Raw genomic sequence first — 20,328 nt, 5'->3', positions numbered from 1 at the left:
AGAAATTCTACAAAATACCTGACCAGTACTCCTGAAAACTGTGAAGTCAATAAACAAGTCTGAGAAACTGTCACAGCCAAGAAGGGCCCAAGAAAAGACAACTAAATGTAACAATGGTTATCTCCTACCAGAGCTCTTGGAACAAAAAAGACACAAGTTAACAACTAAGGAAATCTGCATAAAGCATGGACTATCCTATTGGTTCACCCTAGAGAAGGAAATGGCAACCCACTCCAGTATTCTTGCCTGGGAAATCCCTGGTGGACTCAGGGTCCTGTGTGACTGAGATGACTGAGCACATCCCTATTGGTTAATTCACTTTTAACAAATGTACCATACTACTGCATGATGTTAATAATGTTAACTATCATCAATTTTTCTGTCATTTAAAGCTATCCTTAAATTTTTTTTTTCCCTAAATGTGGAGGTCTAGGTGGCAGTATGTGTTCACACTACATTCTCCTAGCAGTTCAAGTAGTCCCCAAACTTGCCTTCTTACCCTGTCTCATTACTTACTGTTAAGATTGTTGTCATTTAGTCGCCAAGTCATGTCTGACTCTGCAAACCCATAGACTGTACCCTGCCAGGCTCCTCTGAAGTGGGTGCCATTTCCTTCTCCAGGGTATTTGCCCAACCAAGGGATCGAACTCGTCTCCTGCATTGGCAGGATTCTTTATGGTTGAGCCATGAGGAAATTAACCTCCCTCATATTTATTTTCATAGGGTTCTAATACTCAAAACTTAGTTGAACACTTGGCAATGTCCAAATCTCTTACCTGGGATTCAACTTTCTAATACTAACCAACTTTCCTTTCCAGCTTTCTCACTGACCCCTCAACTCTAGCTGAAACAATGCCCGTCTATCTCCACACCAGCTGTTTGCCTCTGTTCCCTTCAACCACCTGTCCGCCTTCTATCAGACTCCTTCCTCTCCTTCAAGGTCCTTGTTGAGATTCCATGCTATTGGTTAAGCCCATCAGTACCTTCCTCTTGCCCCCAGCCCAGGGCTTCCTGTTCTTCCCATACGTGTTGCACTCCTCTGATCAGTGTACACTACCTTCACTAACAGGGCACTTTTGAAGCACCAGAACAATTCTGTCCACCTGTTTTGGAAAGGTAGGTGAGATGGCAAATGCATAGAAGAAACGGTGTGGATTTTAGCACCAACCGCACAACTTACTTGTTGCATGATTTTGGGCAAAACCACCACCCACTGCCACTAGAAGGTATGGAGAGGATGAAAGGAATGAAGTCCACGGGTGGGTATTTGTCTTAGAATGTGAAGTGCTTTGCCCACTGGAAAAACTTGACATTCCCTCAAGCACCCTACAGTGCTATGCCCACTGGCAGTAGAGTAACTTTACACTGGACAAGAAATCAGTTTTTTTTTTTATTGGGAAACCAATGTAACAAACCTAGACTTATTGAAAATGAAATCAGTAACTAAGACTCTGCAGGCCCCATCCCCAACCAGCACCAAGGCCTCTGCTTGGCCTGACCCCAGTTTCTTCAGTCCCCAAAAGAACAACCACGTGAAGAACCTGGGGTCAACCTCAGGGCTACTTTCCCACACTGCAACTCCCTATACCCCACCCGCAATTGACACACACACACCCCGGATCAGCAGGCTGGGTCTAGGCCCAAGGAGGGAATAGTGAGGTTTCCTGGGTGGCAGGGGATCACAGCTATGCCCCAACCTGGTCAAAATTCCAAGTTAGCAAAGGAAGACAGAAGGAAGACTGGCTTGCCCACCCGCTCCCCTCCCCCCGAGTCACCCCAGACAACAGGCTCACATCCCTGATCAGTAACACTGTGATTCTGAGGTGTCAGTAGGGCTCCCGGTGGTTTCACCAGATTACTGCAAAGGGCCCAGGGGAGGGGGCAGGCATTTATCCAACCACCTGCTCAGTATTAGCCAGCCAAGCTGCTGCCCTTGGCTTGGGCTGTGGCCCCTCTCCCCTCCAAATACCCATGGCTGGGAACCAGTCCTCCTGCCAGAGAGAAGTCAGTCCAGGAGGCCCTTTCTTCCCCAGCCAGAGAGGAAGGCTGGCCTGGGAAGCCTGGGATGGCTACACCAGCTTCTTGGCTTCAAAGAAGCTCTTGAGGTGTCTCATCTGCCAGACACCGATGGCTACAAGGATGAGGGTCTGCAGGATGGACCACCACAGCACCCTCTGGTTGGTGCTCTCGCTGGTCTGCCGGAAGCGTTCCTCTCGCCACTGTGGGAAGGGAAAACAGAAGAGAAGCCTGAGTTGCCTGGTCCTCATCTGGGGCCACTAGAACCACTGGGTTCCCTCTCCAGAGGATGCCCCAGGACCAACTAACTCTGTCCAGGTTCCAGTTGCAAGTGTCTGAAAAAACCACCCCACCTGGGAACGAATTGTCTTCATCCTCACCAGCCATATGCCCCTGGGTAACCCATTCATTTCTCCCAGGTTTATTGGCTCATCTGTCAGGTATAGCCCTCACCTTGTCCTACCCTGATGCCTGGGCGAGTGGTAAAGTGGCTGCAGCATTACTCTATCAGACAGAGCTGTCCTGGCACACTCAGAAATGGATTTGCTCTGAGCCCTCTGCCTGGGTCTCCCAAACTGCTCCTTGCATACTGTGTGCACAGGTTGCAAATTGGTGGTTCAGGGGCTGAACTGAGCCCACACATGTATTTTATAGGCTCACACAATGTTTAGACAACATTTAAAACTCAGATTTTTTATGTGAAAAAAAAACCAAACCTGGACCTCTTAAGTATCTCCTAAAACCCTGGGTGAGCAATTCTACAACGCTGTCCTCAGCTGACAACAGTAGCTGTTCCCGTTTAGATAGGTCACTATTCTACCAGTCCTTATGGTCACAGATCCATTCATGGTACAGGCCTGGCTCTGGGACACAAGTGAGTTTGAAACCCCTAATCCTGGGAGCACTGAGAACCATGGAAAGAGCACCCAAGGTGTTGGTATCAACTCCTGCTCTGTCACTTTGTGTGGCTCCTAATAAGACAATGACAGCCTCTTAAGAGACTGTCTTCTCAATTACAAAGTAGAGTTAGTAATACCCATCCCACCTTTTAAACTGGCAGTGCAGCACAGACACAGAAGTCCCTTGGATTCATAATGAATCTGACGTGCAACTCCTGGCTAAGCCAGTGGGCAGCCTCTGGGAAGAGGCCCACTGCTCCTGGCCCAGCCACTCACCCGCTGGTAGTTCTGCTCTTTCTGGATCTGCTCCACTTGCTCGACCAGCTGTCGCACTCGTAGCTGCAGCTCACTCAACTTGTCTTTGGCAGCAATTTCTGCATAGTCATTGGCATGTTCACCTACCTGGATGTCCAGGTGAACTCTCTGGAGACAGACAAGACAAGGAAGGTTGGGAGAATCAGGTAGCCCTGCTCTGTCTTCCTGCCAGGGCCTAACAGCTGGTCCTCCCACCTTTCTTCATTTGTTCATTTAGCCAACACTGACTGAGGCCTCCTCAGGGTCTGGCCCTAGGGGGCTCTAGGCCCAAAGGCAAGAATAAGCTTTGGCTGATGCTCTCAGCAAAGCATATACAGAGAGCTCTGCAACCACACCCTCAATGTTCACTGGAAACCCAGTTTACTAAGAAACACAACATCTGACATAGTCACCTACAGTACCACCAGTTCCCAGTCTTGACGAGCTAGAGGGTGAAAGAATCCAACATGGGTCCACTTACCAGCATGCCTCCAGCAAAGAGAGAGAACTTGGTGGAATTGGAGTGAAGACAGATCTGATGCTCGCCAGGGGTATGGGAGGTGAAGGTGAATCTGCCTTCAGAGCCATACTGCCGGGCCAGGATAACCTGGAGAGCAGAGACTTCAATGAGCGTTACATTAGGGATAAGGCTAAGTAGTGCTTAAGGTTCTAAGTGGCTTAAAAGTTGACAAGCAGAGACATCCCAGAACACTGAAAGTTTCAATGCTGCTTAGCAGCAGTTGCCAAAAACTTGCCTTTGAGCTATCTGGAGAAAGGGTGAAGAGACTGACATGAGGTTGGCATGTAGCCACTCTTGGAAAGCTCTTTACTTTATTCATAACTCATGGCCTTTCAACTCTTTCTCTGTGATTCTTCTAAGTGAAAGGTGCCAGCTAAACGGTTTTGTTTGGTTGGTTTGGGATATGGTTTAACATCCTTATTTGTCAAATTAAAAGCTGCTCATTCTTTTTGGAAAGTGCCCTGTTCCCTGATATCCTAAAGTCTATATGCCACAGCTTTAGAGTCAACAAAACTCTTTGGTTTCCAGCACCACAATTAATCCACCCATCACATCTGTAAGATGGATGAATTTCTATTTCACAGACCTATAAAAATGGCTCAGGGAAAGCAACTGACTTGGCAGAGTCACACTGTGATCAGTAACAAAAACAGAACAGAAAAAATCAGTAACAGAAGCAGCTAGCACTGAAACAACCCAAGGTTAGACTGGAGTGAAAACGCAGGTTCTTCCCATAGTACCAACTGTTTTTTTGGTTTTTTTTTTACCAGTTTAGCAAATGCGGAAACTATGAGGGGAAGTACCAGCGCCTGCTTGATGAGGCGCGCAAATGCAGAGCGGAGTGGGGGTTGCGGGGCTCAGCGGGGCTAAAGGGCCGACTCACTTTATCCTCTGGGTCCTTAACCTCGACGAACATGCCAAGCCCAGGGGTGGCCGGCTGGTACTCCTCTCGCTGCTTGTCATACAGCTGCGTCCGGTAGTTTCCTGGAGGGAAGCGGGGCGAGCCCAGTCTGAGAAGCGCGAGGTGGCGCCGGGTCCAGGGTGGCCAGGGCACTGCGAGGCAGCCTGCTCCCGGCTCTGAAGACATGACTCTCCCGCACTCCCCCCACCCCCACCCCCAGACCGTGCTCTTGTTGAAAACTCTCTCCCTTCCCCCGTACCTATAACCATGGTCTCGTCCGGAATCTCCTCAATAAAGCACTTTTTTTCCGTCTCCCCAATGTGGAAGTACAACGCGCCTCCGCGGGCCGCAAACCACAGCAGTAGGAGGAGGACCCGTACGACCCTACCCAACCGGGACGCAGGGCAGAGCCCGACGACCCACAAGCTCCGCTCCGCAGCCATCTTGCCCCACCTGCCCGCGCAGGCGCAGCCTGCCGCGCCACGTAGCCCTGCCGCCGCCGCGGGACCTGCCGGGACAGCGAGTTCCGCCGGGTGGACTACAAGTCCCAGAGGCTCCGAGGCCACGGCGCGGCAGTACCTGATTGGGGCGCCGCTTCTATCTAGGGCCGAATTAGAGCTGCAGAATTGGAATTTTTTTCCTTTAACTCTCATCGCCGCCCAGTGACTGGTGTTGATTATCAGTTTGTTTTGTTTTGTTTTACAGATGATGAAACTAACGTACTTTGAGTCGGCAAGCGAATTATGATAAGGGACAGGAAGGATCCTAACCTAGGATGCTTGATTTCCCTGGGCATAGGATCTGCCGCTCTGGGCTTGCATTTTTCTTTCTGCTGTTTTAACTACATGCTATATTACTGCTATTGTAACCACCACTTGGAGAAGGCAATTGCACCCCACTCCAGTACTCTTGCCTGGAAAATCCCATGAACGGAGGAGCCTGGCGGGCTGCAGTCCATGGGGTCACTGAGTCGGACACGACTGAGCGACTCCACTTTCACTTTTCACTTTCATGCCCTGGAGAAGGAAATGGCAACCCACTCCAGTACTCTTGCCTGGAGAATCCCAGGGACGGGGCAGCCTGGTGGGCTGCCGTCTATGGGGTCGCACAGAGTCGGTCACGACTGACGCGACTTAGCAGTAGCAGCAACCACCACTTAGAATTAACAAATAATTACAGAATTAACAAATGGTAACATTTTATGATAATACTTTCAAGTATTTTTAAAGTTAAGCTTTTTAGAGACATCCCGATCTTTCCTGATAGTTCAGATGGTAAAAAATCTGCCTGCAATGCAAGAGACCCTAGTTCGATTCCTGGGTTGGGAAGATCTGCTGGAAAAAGGATAGGCTACCCACTCCAGTGTTCTAGCCTGGAGAATTCCATGGACTCTATGGTCCATTGATATGTATATTCCATGGACAGGTATAGTCCATGGGGGTCACAAGGAGTCGAATGACTCAGTGACTTTCACTTTCACTGAGCTATCAACATTTGATACAAGTTCCCATCAGGAAGCTTCTATAAGCCTCTTAGCCTTGTCCATCAGAGGGCAGACAGACTGAAAACCACGATCACAGAAAACTAACCAAACTAACAAAACTAACCAAACACAGCCTTGTCTAACTCAATGAAACTATGAGCCATGTCATGTAGGGCCACCCAGGATGGACAGGTCATGGTGGAGAGTTCTGACAAAATGTGGTCCACTGGAGAAGGGAATGGCAAACCACTTCAGTATTCTTGCCTTGAGAACCCCATGAACAGTATGAAAAGGCAAAATGATAGAACACTGAAAGATGAACTCCCCAGGTCGGTAGGTGCCCAATATGCTACGGTAGATTAGTGGAGAAATAACTCCAGGAAGAATGAAGAGACAGAGCCAAAGCAAAAACAACACCCAGTTGTGGATGTGACTGGTGATGGAAGTAAAGTCCGATGCTATAAACAACAATATTGCATAGGAACCTGGAATGTTAGGTCCATGAATCAAAGCAAACTGGAAGTGGTCAAACAGGAGATGGCAAGAGTGAACATCGACATTTTAGGAATCAGTGAACTAAACTGGACTGGAATGGGTGAATTTAACTCAGATGACAATTATATCTACTACTGTGGGCAAATATCAATAACCTCAGATATGCGGATGACACCACCCTTATGGCAGAAAGTGAAGAAGAACTAAAGAGCCTCTTGATGAAGGTGAAGGAGGAGAGTGAAAAAGTTGGCTTAAAGCTCAACGTTCAGAAATCTAAGATCATGGCATCTGGTCCCATCACTCCATGGGAAATAGATGGGGAAACAGTGGAAACAGTGTCAGACTTTATTTTTGGGGGCTCCAGAATCACTGCTGATGGTGACTGCAGCCATGAAATTAAAAGACACTTACTCCTTGGAAGGAAGGTTATGACCAACCTAGATAGCATATTTAAAAGCAGAGACATTACTTTGCCAACAAAAGTCCGTCTAGTCAAGGCTATGGTTTTTCCAGTGGTCATGTATGGATGTGAGAGTTGGACGGTGAAGAAAGCTAGCGCCACAGAATTGATACTTTTGAACTGTGGTGTTGGAGAAGACTCTTGAGAGTCCCTTGAACTGCAAGGAGATCCAACCAGTCCATCCTAAAGGAGATCAGTCCTGAATATTCTTGAAAGGACTGATGCTGAGGCTGAAACTCCAACACTTTGGCCACCTGATGTGAAGAACTGACTCATTGGAAAAGACCCTGATGCTGGAAAAGGTAGAAGGCAGGAGGAGAAGGGGATGACAGAGGATGAAATGGTTGGATGGCATCACCGACTCGATGGACATGAGATAATTATAGATTCACATGAAACTGTAAGAAGTAACTCAGAGATCCAGAGTGCCCATTACTCAGTTTCCCCCAATGGTATCATCTTGCCCAAGTATAACACAATATCACAACTAGGATATTGACATTGATACAGTCCAGAGACAGTAGTTCCATCACCACAAGGATAATTCATGTTGTCCTGTTATAGCCACACCCATTCCCTACCCTCTTACCCTACCCCTAACCCCTTCTTACCTCAGACAACCACTAATCTGTTTTCCATTTCTATAACTTTGTCATTTCAAGAATGTTATATAAATGGAATCATACAGTATGTAACTTTCTGAGATTGGCTTTTTTCACTCAGCATAATTTTGGAGATTTATTCAGCTTATTGCATGCACCAACTGTTAGTTTCTTCTTATAGTAAAAAATAAACATTACAATGTATAAAGATAAAATTTTGTAATAAACAACCGAAAGGGGTGAGAACTGTTAAAGAGCTGTTAAAGGAGCAGAGTTTTTACATGTTATTGAAGGTAAGCTGGTATAAATTCAAATTAGAGTGTTATAACTTTAGGATGTTAAATATAATCTCCATGGTAACCACAAAGAAAATAGCTAAAGGATAGACACAAGGGACTTTGCTGGTGGTCCAGTGGTTAATACGCCATGCTTCCACTGCATGAGACACAGCCTCAATCCCTCATTGGGGAATTAAGATCCCTGTGTATGGCAAGGTATGGCAAAAAAAAAAAAAAAGTACACAAAAAGAAATGAGAAAGGAATTTTGATGTTTCACTACAAAAAGTTATGCAAAAGAAGTAAACACAAGAAATGAGGAACAAAAAGCTATAAGGGAAATAGAAAAAAATTGCAAAATGACAGAAGTAAGTCCCTCCTAATAAGTAATTATTTTAAGTGTAATTTATTAATTGTAAATAGATTAAACTCTCCAGTCAAGACAAAGATTGGCAGGATGGGTAAAAAGCACAACCCAAGTATATGCTATTTGCAAGAGGCTCATTTTATTTCATTTTACTTTTTAAAATTTTATTGGAAAAAAATTTTATTTTGGAAGAACTCACTATATCAGGTGACAAAATTCCAAAATCAAATTGCATGAAAATAGACATCACAATTTCTTTTACAATAGGCAAGAAAAAAATCTGCAGTATAGAATAGAGGCAAAGGAATATGAAGAAGGAGAAGGGTTTGAGGGTAAACAGCATTTTAAATAGCAAACATAGAAGTTAAGTAGAAAGCTATAGCTGTGCATTCTTTATTCATCCAGACTTCACATTGGGTAACTGAAGGGCAAAAATAAAACCAAATTTTGTATTGTTTAGGGTAAGTTTTAATAATTTTAAATCTGAATTGAATTTAGAACCAACTCTTCTTTGTTCTTGGGGATAATGACTGAACTCAAGAGCTCTCAACAATGAAAATTGTTATTACTATGTCCAATCCAAGAGATGGGTGCAAATAAATATAAAATGGATAAAGCACCTGGTGAGGACCACTCCTCTGAAGTCATCATTAAAGATCAAGTAGCTGTGACTTCCCTGGTGGTTCAGCAGTTGGGACTCGGGGCTGCCACTGTAGGGAGCGGGTCTGATCCTGGTCAGGGAACTAAAATCCTACATGCCAGGTGGCACAGCCAAAAAAAAAAAAAAATCAAATAGTTGCTTATTGCATAGTTCAGTATTTGAACTAAATGATTTGAAAACTTCCTGACATACAGAAGAGATAAGAGCAAAGGAGAGTGTGTCAAAACAAAGAAGATACAAAAGTTTAGTAAGTGAAAGGAGTTTAATGAAGCCTGGATGGTTTAAAGGAAATTAATACATGTTGATTTTGTATGAAAATATTTATTATATAACAAAACATAGATATTCTGGAAAACGATCAGATGAAGGCACTTGAAAAGTTTTTGGATTACTCATTGTAATTTATAGACCTGTGGTTTTTTCCCATCCATTTGTACAGGTAATCAAGAAGCTGATAATATTACTCCTAAAATTGAGATACTATAAACCAAAATAGAATTGTTAGGGTTTTTGCATTAATTTGTGAAATAGTTTTCTTTCATCCCACCTACTAGTAGGTAATTTGCAGTAGGTAGAATTGTAACACTTTACAAATGACTTTCTCTAGTCTATACACCAAATGTAAGAAATATCATTGATTAATGCTGGGAGAAATATCAATAACCTCAGATATGCAGATGACACCACCCTTATGGCAGAAAGTGAAGAAGAACTAAAGAGCCTCTTGATGAAAGTGAAAGAGGAGAGTGAAAAAGTTGGTTTAAAGCTCAACGTCCAGAAAACTAACATCATGGCAACTGGTCCCATCACTTCATGGGAAATAGATGGGGAAACAGTGGAAACAGTGTCAGACTTTATTTTGGGGGGCTCCAAAATCACTGCTGATGGTGATTGCAGCCATGAAATTAAAAGACACTTACTCCTTGGAAGGAAGGTTATGACCAACCTAGATAGCATATTTAAAAGCAGAGACATTACTTTGCCAACAAAGGTCCATCTAGTCAAGGCTATGGTTTTTCCAGTAGTCATGTATGGATGTGAGAGTTGGACAGTGAAGAAAGCTGAGCACCGAAGAATTGATACTTTTGAACTGTGGTGTTGGAGAAGACTCTTGAGAGTCCCTTGAACTGCAAGGAGATCCAACCAGTGCATCCTAAAGGAGATCAGTCCTGGGTGTTCATTGGAAGGACTGATGTTGAAGCTGAAACTCCAATACGTTGGCCACCTCATGTGAAGAGTTGACTCATTGGAAATTACCCTAATGCTGGGAAGGATTGGGGGCAGGAGGAGAAGGGGACGACAGAGGATGAGATGGTTGAATGGCATCACCGACTCGATGGACATGGGTTTGGGTAAACTCCGGGAGTTGGTGATGGACAGGGAGGCCTGGTGTGCTGCGATTCATGGGGTTGCAGAGTCAGACACGACTGAGCGACTGAACTGAACTGAATGTTCAGAAAGAAGTCTTGAGAAATCTACATAAATCAATACACAATTGGGAGAAAGTAACTCCAGCTCCTTTGAGAAGATATTCTCTAAGTGCCTGAGTCGGGCATTGTGGGTAAAACTGTGGTGATGATGCTTCACAGCAGTGATTGGTCCACATGTTTGAATTTTTATTATGTTTAAGATGGAAACATATTATGTTAAGATGTTTAAGTGATTTTGGTCTGCAAAATGACTGCAGATGATGACTGCAGCCAAGAAGTTAAAAGACTCTTGCTCCTTGGAGGAAAAGTTATGACCAACCTAGACAGCATATTAAAAAGCAGAGACATTACTTTGCCAACAAAGGTCTGTCTAGTCAAGGCTATGGTTTTTCCAGTAGTCATGTATGGATGTGAGAGTTGGACTATAAAGAAACCTGAGCACCGAAGAATTGATGCTTTTGAACTGTGGTGTTGGAGAAGACTCTTGCGAGTCCCTTGAACTGCAAGAGATCCAGTCAGTCCATCCTAAAGGAAATCAGTCCATCCTAAAGGAAATCAGTACTGAATATTCATTGAAAGGACAGATGCTGAAGCTGAAACTCCAATACTTTGGCCACCTGATGTGAAGAACTGACTCACTGGAAAAGACCCTGATGCTGGGAATGATTCAAGGCGGGAGGAGAAGGAGATGACAGAGGATAAGATGGTTGGATGTGTTCACCGACTTGATGGACATGAGTCTGAGTAAACTCCGGGAGTTTGTGATAGACAGGGAGGCCTGGTGTGCTATAGTCCATGGGGTCACAAAGAGTCAGACATGACTGAGTGACTAAACTGAACTGAAAATGGAAACATTCAAAAACACGTGCTTTAATTATAGACATGGAAATAATTATTCCTGATCCATCGTCCTGCCAAAGCTGAGATTTTTGTAACTACTGCTTTGTCCAGTGCATTTGTAAATAGACATTCCACAATTCTGCTAGAACTGTTTTCAAGTTACTACTGTAGATGATTTGCCTCAAGAAATATGTAGGTAAATACGCCCATACATTTAAAAAAAAAAGGAAATTAAATGGAAACTTTTAGTCCTAATTGCTTTTCATCTGACTTGCTTTAAGGAATCTTTTAAAATTAATAAGAAACAATATGGAAAGAAAACCTGCTAAAATCTTTTGGAATTTACGTGATTCTTCTTCTACTACAAGAAAACATTATCTGGTACAAGGTATATTTGTGGATGTACATAAACACATGTATACTATCTGGATCATATTGTGCTATGTACAAGTCTTTAAAATTCTTTCTGACGGTTAAAGCAGTTCATTAGAATTTTAAATGCATAATTATCTGTAAGTTGGCACTTTTTAGGCTCTTGTCAACGTTGATACTGGCATGTTTATTGCAGCCCAGTTCTAGCCATTATTTGCCAACTTGTTACAACAGAAGTCCAGCAATAGGTGGGTAGAGTGCAGGAAAAATAGTGCCATGTTTCTCAACTGGAAACCCTGAAATAAGTGAAGTTACAACTGTTGAATAAATGTCACTCAAAAGCAGTCTCTTGGCTTTTCCTTATACAGCAGGAAACTTTCCTTTTTTTAAAGTAATTCATTTTACTGTTTCAGGTCTTAATTGTGGCATCTAGGGATCTAGTTCCCTGACCAGGGATCAAACCCGGGCCTCCTGAAGTGAAAGCATGGAGTGTTAGCCACTGGACCACCAGGAAAGTCCCCCAACATTCCATTTTAATTCACCATTTCTGCCTTCATGCTTTCACAGCATCAATATTAGCAGGTGAGTCTCCATTAGGGTCTACCAGCATAGAAATGACACTAATCATGATGGTTTCCACAGTGGGAATAGGCAGCCAGTGTTCCTCAGGTTTTTCATAGCCATATTTATCTTTCTCAGGCTTGTGAAGAATACCAATGCATGTTTCACCATTTTTATCAACATTTGGGCGCCAGATTTCTATAATGAATTTTATTTTAGGAAGAATAACAGTAAAAATTTCCCACTGATAGAGATCATAGTCATCTATCAAACCTGCTGAAAAGCCTTCCACTGGATTTTTGTTGAGTTCTACCAACTGTCTTCGCCAAGGGTCTGGCTTGGCACTGGGGCTTTGGAAGGCCTGAGGACAGGCTCTGGGGCTGCTGGAGCTGGGTGTGCTGAGGAACCAGGGTCCCCACCACCGGCAGATCCAAATTGAGGGAGGCTGGGCTGGGGCAGCGGTACAAAATTTTGCTTGCCCTCCGTTCCTTCAACCGGCCTGGAGGGGCCCACCTGTGCCTCCCTCTGCCACTGCCTAACTCAAGAGAATATTTTATTATTATTATTTTTGGCTGCACCACAGGGTTTGTGGGATCTTAGTTTCCCTACCAGGATTGAACCCTGACCCATGGCAGTGAAAGTGCCAAGTCCTAACAACTGATGTGCTGTACTTAGTTGCTCAGTTGTGCCCGATTCTTCACAACCCCATGAACTGTAGCCTGTCAGGCACCTCTGTCCATGGGGATTCTCCAGGCCAGAATACTGGAGTGAATTGCTTTTCCCTTCTCCAGGGAATCTTCCCAACCCAGGTATCAAACTTGGGTCTCCCACATTGCAGGCAGATTCTTTACCATCTGAGCCACCAGGAAAGCCCAAGAATACTGGAGTGGGTAGCCTATCCCTTCTCCAGGGGACCTTCCTGACCCAGGAATCGAACCGGGGTCTCCTGCATTGCAGGCAGATTCTTTACCAGCTGATTAACCACTGGACTGCCAGGGAATTCCCAAGAGACTCGTTTTAGCTACAGAGACAGAAACAGATTTGAAAGTGAAAGAATTGAAAAGGATAGTCCATGCAAATAGTTACCAGGAGAGAGCAAGAGTGGCTAAACTAGTATCAAACAAAATAGATTTTAAGTTTAAAAAAATACAAGAAACAAAGGACATTATATGTTAATAAAAGGTTCAATACAGCAAGAAGATAAAATGATTATAAATATTTACATACCTAATAATAGATCATCAAAATTCTGAAGCAAAAATTGACAGAATTGGTGACTTTGTTAGTCTAGTGGTTAAGACTTCCAATGCAGGAAGCACAGTTTTAATCCCTGGTTGGGGAACCAGATTCCACATTCTGCTTGGTCAAAAAATATAAATTAAAAAAAAATGGATAGAATTGAAAGGAAAAGCAGACAGTTCTACAATTATAGCTGGAGTAGTTAGTACCCAACTCTCAATGGTGGGTGGTTTAGTTACTAAGTCATGTTTGACCCTTGTGACCCCATGGACTGTAGCCCACCAGTCTCCTCTGTCCATGGGATTTTCCAGGCAAGGATACTGGAGTGGTTTGCCATTTCCTTCTCCAGGGGATTTTCCCTATCCAGGGATCGAACCTGGATATGCATTGCAGGCATATTCTTTTACCAACTGAGCTGCCAGGGGAGCTGCCAACTTGCCAGAGTCCTGCTCCAGCTGGTCCAGGGGTTCCCTCAGGATGGACGGCATCAGCGGAGAGAAGAGAAGACACAGCGAGCCTAGGCAGGTGTGAAGCAGCATCTAAGCTTTATTTTTCAAAGGGAGCTTTTATATCTTTAGTTGTACATAGAAACAAATGTAAAGTGTAGAGTCATGCCAAATCAGCTCAATGGGTCAGCAGTTTTTGACCCTTATCGAAACCAGGATACCGTTTGTATATCTTAGTTACAAAAAGTTTCATATTGTTTACATCATCTTTTGGCCTGGAGGCCTCCTAACATCTTGTGACTCTTTATTGATAAGGGTTGATCAGCCAGAACACTTTTGTATCAGGCACAGAAGGTACCAGAGTTACATTTTTTTAAAGAATACAGGCACAGCAGATTATGACAAAGAAAGAGTTCATCAACTCAGAGTTTCAAAGTGAAACCTGTTTTCTGTAATCTATCTTACACCTTGAGCCTAACAGAAAAGAATGTGGTCCCATAAAGTCATGGTACAGCAAGCTGAAACAATGTAGCACAAAGGTCGGTTCTTAGCAAGAATCATCAGTTAAATCAACAATTGTCTTATTATTTGTACTAAGGCTAAACTTTTATTCATATAAATCATTAACTATTATACTTTCATTATACAGGCTAAGCACGTTAAGAGCAAAAACGTATCAAGTAAATATAGACTAAATAACAGTTTCATAAAGTAATATTTCTTATGTTTTCCAGTAGGCTTTTTCTCCACGAAGGGCTCTGTGCCCATTGGGGCTTTTTGTGCGTTCAGGCTCTCAATGCTGTTTATTGTTAAGGAGCAGTCATGCACATTAGCTCCAAAGGCACAGTTATATTTATTAAACAAACTAATACACTAGTAAGAGAAGTTTAGATTAAATACTCTATATCCTAGATAATCTTATAGGGTGCCACCGTTCGGGGGCCCTGTCGATTAAGGTTTTAGATTGATCTATTTGGGAAAAAATCAGGAAAGGCCTTCTGCCTAAGTCACAGAAAATAAGAAGAGGTTTATTATAGCAAGCATCAGAAAGATAGATATCATCTTTAAGGTGAGCACTGAGGCAGCCTTCCGAGAATCCCTGAGGCCTGAGTTGCTCTGCTCGTCAGGTCTTCTCCTCATGACTCTGTCATGGGTGGGATCTCGTGAGCTGGCTCCCGACAAGTAATAAAGTTAGAAAAGGTATGAAAGAAATCATTAGCAGCCCCTGCAGGAGTAAAGTCTAGACGGGAATGTTCTAGGGTCTTTATTTGATCGTGAAGCTTTTTTAGATCTAAACCAATGCTGGAGCTATTCCAAACACCTGAAATATGATTTTTAATCTTTTCCCAATTATAATCTGTATCATTTACTTTTGGGGGTGTTACACAGATCCACCAATAGTCGGCGTGACAGGATAATGTTAGCTTTACCTTTAAAGCCTGTAATTCAGTTCCAATATGCATGACTGCTTCTTCTAGGGTGTCCACTTTTATTTCTAATTTTTTATCTATAATCTCTTGCGTAGCTAGAGTTAGAGAAACATTTTTGGACATAGTATTGACATATTGAGCAGTATGTACCTGTTGAGTCAATGATATTGTTGCCACAGTAACAGAAATAATTGCTGTTATTAAAGCTGAAATCCCTAAGATAAGTAGCCCTACAAACCATCTGGGATGCATTAAATCTCGTAGCTGTTGCAGAACGGCCAGACCATAATTGTCATACCAATAGGTATTTACTGTAACAGGCACCATAAAGTAAGGTGGACGTCGCAGTATCACAAAGGAACAAATATTATTTTGAGGAGTTAAGCAGGAGGAAAGCATGCATTGTTCACAGTAGACTGTATTTGGTCCTCCGGAGTAGTTCATCTGGCAAGACAGTAAAGCAAGCATGGCAATAAACATCTTTTCAGGAGATGCCGAAGATCCCTGTAGAGAAGCTATTCCCTGCGCTTGGTGACAGAGTGACTTAATTTGCCCCCACGTGGGTATGGAGGCTTGTTGAGTTGTCTGCGCAGGTCGTTTCGGTGGTTTCCTGTGATGTAAAGGAGTAGGGGGACCATGGTCTTCCATGCAAAGCCGCGACATCTGCCCAGTGGGTGGCTCTACCGTCTGTTCTTCCGGGATTTCCGCCGTCGGTTGTCTTGGAGTCTGTTGGACTCGCCAGGTGGGTGGTGGAGGCGGGGGCAGGGGAGTGCCCTTCCTCTTTTGTGGTCGAAGCAATGGAGAAATCGAATGTCTGGGGAGCTGCGACATGGCAAATCAGTCTGTCTGGAATCCAAATCGGGGAATCTGCGTCCTGAGGAAAAATACAAGCGTACCCTCGGCCGCTAGTTAGGGGATCAGGACCCCTCCATTGTCCGGAGAGAAGATCTTTCCATTTTACTGGCGGCTTTGTACTTTGTTGTTCCGGGCACCAATGGCGAAGCATTGCAGTGGCTCTGGAAAAATCGGTATTTAAGTTATTAATTACAAAAAGAGCATGTTGGAGAATCTGATGGGGGGAACTATATTTGAATTCCCCTTCCTGTAATTTTTTGATTTGTATTTTTCATGTTTGATGTGCTCTTTCTACTATGGCTTGTCCCTGCGGATTATAAGGGATGCCTGTGTTATGTTTTATTTGAAACCTTGTACAAAAGTCTTGGAAAGACTTGGAAGTGTAAGCAGGAGCATTATCAGTTTTTAAAGCTTTTGGCAGGACTAAATATGAAAAACAAGTAAAAAGATGTTGTATTACATCTTTATATGATTCTCCAGTGCGAGCAGTTGCAATGATGACATGAGAAAAGGTGTCGACAGTTACATGAACAAAAGATAATCTTCCAGATGAGGAAATACGAGTCACGTCCATTTGCCAGAGCATATTAGGCTTAAGACCGCGAGGGTTGACTCCCATAGGCAAACTTTTTATAGTAGTGGGACAATGTGAGCAGGAACGGACAATCTCTCGAGCAGATTCTCGAGGAATCTGAAATTGATATCTTAATGCAGTAGCATTTTGATGATGAAGTGAGTGAGAGGCTCGGGCCTTTTCAAAAGCAGGTGTCACGATGACCCTAGTTAACGAATCTGCCAGATCATTTAGGGCATTTACGGGTCCGGGCAATCCAGTATGGGCTCGAATATGGCCAATGTAAAATGCTTGATTTCGTTTCCAGATTTGTTGTTGTAATTTGGTTAACAAGTGAAATATTGTAGTTTTGTTTTTGGTTAGAACTGAAGTCTCAATGTATGGAAACAGCCTGACCACATACTGAGAGTCAGAATAAAGGTTAAATTCTTTTTCTGCAAACATAACAAAGGCCTCTATTACAGCCGTGAGTTCGGCTCTCTGGGCTGAAGTTTCCTGTGTTTGTAAAACCTTATGCTGGTCTTTTGTAACTATAGAAACTCTGCCATTACCTGAACCATCAGTAAAGACCATCTGAGCATTTGGAATAGGAAGTTGTTTGCACCTAACAGGGAAAATAACTGGATGTCTAGATATAAAGTTCAGCAAAGCATGTGAGGGTAAATGATGCAGAATTTGACCGAAATAGTTTCCTATTGTAATCTGCCAATTTTCATCAAACACTAAAAGAGCATTAAGCTGTTCTCTGTTATATGGAATTACAATTTCTGATGGCTCTTTACCAAATAATTCAATGCTCCGCTTTCTTCCCTTTAATATTAGGGTAGCTACTAACTCTGGATAAGAAGCCACCACCCTTTTAGCTTGAGCTGGGAGATGAATCCATTCCAGGGGGCCATCTTGCTATAAAACTCCCATAGGTGCAATTGGGGTAGCTAGGCAGAGAAATTGCCAAGCAGTTGTTAGTTTAATTCTTTTACATGACTATCAGGCAGAGCCTTTTCTACTTTATGTAGGGCCTTTTGAGCCTTAGCAGTTACTTGTCTTTTTGAAGTTGGGTCAGGATCTCCACGCAAAATGTCAAAAAGAGGCTTCAGCTCAGCAGTGGTTAATTTTAGATAAGGTCTTATCCAATCAACATCTCCTAAAAGTTTTTGATAATCATTTAAAGTAACAAGATGATCTTTTCTTAACTGTAGTGGGGCATGAGTCTCTGTTTTTGAATTTATAACCCTTCCTAAATAAGTTATGTGTGGATTAGTCTGAATTTTTTCTGGGGCAATTTTTAGGCCCTTAGCAAGTAATGCCTGAATTAGTTCATGAAGAACAGCTTGTAGGTGTGTTCTATCCGGATGGGCTATAAAGATATTGTCCATATAATGGATCATATACACTTGTATATATTTAGCTCTGATTTCTTCTAAAGCAGCACTGACAAATTTTTGACATAGGATGGGACTATTTTTCATTCCCTGAGGCAGCACTTTCCATTGGAATCTTCAGTAAGGCTGTTTAAATTAAAATTTTCTGATGAATGACTAAAGGCAAATCGCTTTTTATCTTTGGTATTTAAGGGAATGGTAAAGAAACAATCTTGTAAGTCAATAACCGGAGAAGGCAATGGCAACCCACTCCAGTACTCTTGCCTGGAAAATCCCATGGACGGAGGAGCCTGGTAGGCTGCAGTCCATGGGGTCGCTAAGAGTCAGAAACGACTGAGCGACTTCATTTTCACTTTTCACTTTCATGCATTGGAGAAGGAAATGGCAACCCACTCCAGTGTTCTTGCCTAGAGAATCCCAGGGACGGGGGAGCCTGGTGTGCTGCCGTCTATGGGGTTGCACAGAGTCGGACATGACTAAAGCGACTTAGCACCTTAGCAGCAAGTCAATAACAATTATATTATATCCCTCGGGAATAGCCACCGGGGAAGGGAGCCTGGGTTGTAAGGCTCCCATATCTTCCATAGTGGCATTAATGGCTCTCAGATCTTGTAAAAGGCGCCATTTACCAGATTTTTTTCTTAATAACAAAAATGGGAGTATTCCACAGACTATTAGAGGGCTCAATATGTCCTAATTGTAACTGTTCAAGAATTAAAGTCTTAGCCGCTAGTAATTTTTCTTTAGGTAGAGGCCATTGTTCTACCCACACTGGATCTTGAGATTTCCATGTGATAGGGTCGGCAGCACAAACAATGGCCTCCATCATAAATTTGGATACCCTAATCCAGTACGTTGTTGTCGGGGAGTTGGGCAGATTGGCTCAATTATTCCTGTCTGTTGTTTGCCTAATCCTTTTGATGGATTGTAACCCATGTGGAGCATTTAAGAGGTCACTATATCATCAGGGCTAAAAAGTAGCACTCCCATTTGAGACAGTATATCTCTTCCCCATAGGGTGAAGGGGAGTGAACTACATAGGGTTGGAAGGTTCCACAGGTATCTTCAAACCGCCAATTCAATATTTGAGCACTCTTAACTACTGAAGGGGCTTTTCCTAATCCTATCAACTCATTTTCGGTAGTATGTGTTGGCCATGAGCTGGGCCAATCTTTTCCAGCAATGCAGGAGACATCTGCTCCCGTGTCTAATAGCCCCACAATAGGCTTGCCACTAACTAGGATGCTTTTCATGGGGCATTTTTGAGTAATTTCTGTCACCCAAAAGACCATATCACTGGACCCAAATCCCTTTGCTTGCCTTTTACTTTGAGTGGCAGTACGTCCCACTGTAGTACAATAAGGCAAAAGTAAAAGTTGAGCTATTTTCTGTCCCTGATGAATTTGTGTAGTTTTAGTTGGGGGAGAAATCATGACCTGAATTTCTCCTGTATAGTCTGAGTCAATCACTCTGGGGATAATCGTAAGACCCCGCATAGCTGAAGAGCCTCTGCCCAATACGATTCCCACCAGGCCTGTTGGTAGTGGACCTTTAATCCCGGTAGGGATTTTTATGGTGGGACTGTCTGGGGTTAATATTGTCGAGGTGGTGGAACTGAGGTCCAGCCCTGCGCTGCCTGGGGTTGCTCTGATGAGTTCTGTGATGGGACGAAGGGTATGAATGGGTTCAGTGTTGTTGCTCCAATCGTTGTCAGGGCCTGAGGCCGGCCCCTCAACCCGTTTCCCGACTGTTGGCCAGGAACCAACAAGGTTCCGTCTTTATGAAATTTTGATCTGCAATCTCTTGCCCAGTGACATCCCTTCTGACAACGAGGACAAGGAGCCTTAGGACGATCAGGAGTCATAGCCGAGGATGTAGATTTTTGTAAAGAAGAACTAGCTGTTTTTTGGGGACAGTTGCGACTAAAGTGTCCCTCTTGACCACAAGAAAAGCAGGTTTTAGCGTTTTGGCCTTGATTATTTGGAATGACTGTTTAATGGATTACTTTTGCCTGTAAAAAAGGATTGTACTGCCTGTTGATAAGAACTTCCTTTTATGGCGGCAGCTATAGCAACACCCTGCATTATCACTGGACCTACATCTGCACACTGCTTAATATAATCTCCTATATCACCTGTCTTTTTTATAGGGTGAAGTATGGCCTGACAGGTAGAGTTTGCATTTTCAAATGCTAACTGTTTTATTAAGATCTCAGCTGCTTGTTC

At 43.4% G+C, this 20,328-nt stretch overlaps 2 protein-coding genes and 1 pseudogene across 2 annotated transcripts; all 3 read right to left on the bottom strand.

The window, feature by feature from the left end:
* Nucleotides 1-1,151: 1,151 nt before the first annotated feature.
* On the bottom strand, nucleotides 1,152-5,091 carry LOC145510552 (transmembrane emp24 domain-containing protein 9). The gene is made up of 5 exons (XM_081502038.1): nucleotides 4,890-5,091; nucleotides 4,613-4,713; nucleotides 3,691-3,816; nucleotides 3,192-3,338; nucleotides 1,152-2,219 (listed from the first exon to the last, which is right to left on the bottom strand). Exons 1-5 carry the CDS (start codon nucleotides 5,071-5,073, stop codon nucleotides 2,070-2,072), a joined length of 708 nt encoding a protein of 235 aa, XP_081358164.1. The 5' UTR covers nucleotides 5,074-5,091; the 3' UTR covers nucleotides 1,152-2,069.
* Nucleotides 5,092-11,947: 6,856 nt separating this feature from the next.
* On the bottom strand, nucleotides 11,948-14,129 carry LOC145510882 (ubiquitin-conjugating enzyme E2 G1 pseudogene; annotated as a pseudogene).
* Nucleotides 13,943-19,836, bottom strand: LOC145510549 (endogenous retrovirus group K member 7 Env polyprotein-like). Its single transcript, XM_081502035.1, has one exon. It carries the CDS (start codon nucleotides 16,121-16,123, stop codon nucleotides 14,999-15,001), a length of 1,125 nt encoding a protein of 374 aa, XP_081358161.1. The 5' UTR covers nucleotides 16,124-19,836; the 3' UTR covers nucleotides 13,943-14,998.
* Nucleotides 19,837-20,328: the final 492 nt, after the last annotated feature.

The sequence above is a fragment of the Giraffa tippelskirchi genome, chromosome 6, assembly GCF_054371585.1.
Source record: "Giraffa tippelskirchi isolate mGirTip1 chromosome 6, T2T-mGirTip1v1.2.pri, whole genome shotgun sequence".
Classification (NCBI taxonomy): Eukaryota; Metazoa; Chordata; class Mammalia; order Artiodactyla; family Giraffidae; genus Giraffa; species Giraffa tippelskirchi.
Note: the sequence above shows the minus strand (reverse complement) of the source record. Positions and strands in the feature narration are given on the sequence as shown.

Coding starts and splice junctions, on each gene's coding strand:
- LOC145510552 (XM_081502038.1), bottom strand. CDS start 5,073: ATGGCTGCGGAGCGGAGCTTGTGGGTCGTCGGGCTCTGCCCTGCGTCC. Junction 4,714..4,889: donor GGACGAGACCATGGTTATAG/GTACGGGGGAAG, acceptor GCTTCCCTCCAG/GAAACTACCGGACGCAGCTG. Junction 3,339..3,690: donor TCTTTGCTGGAGGCATGCTG/GTAAGTGGACCC, acceptor GTCTGTCTCCAG/AGAGTTCACCTGGACATCCA.
- LOC145510549 (XM_081502035.1), bottom strand. CDS start 16,123: ATGTCGCAGCTCCCCAGACATTCGATTTCTCCATTGCTTCGACCACAA.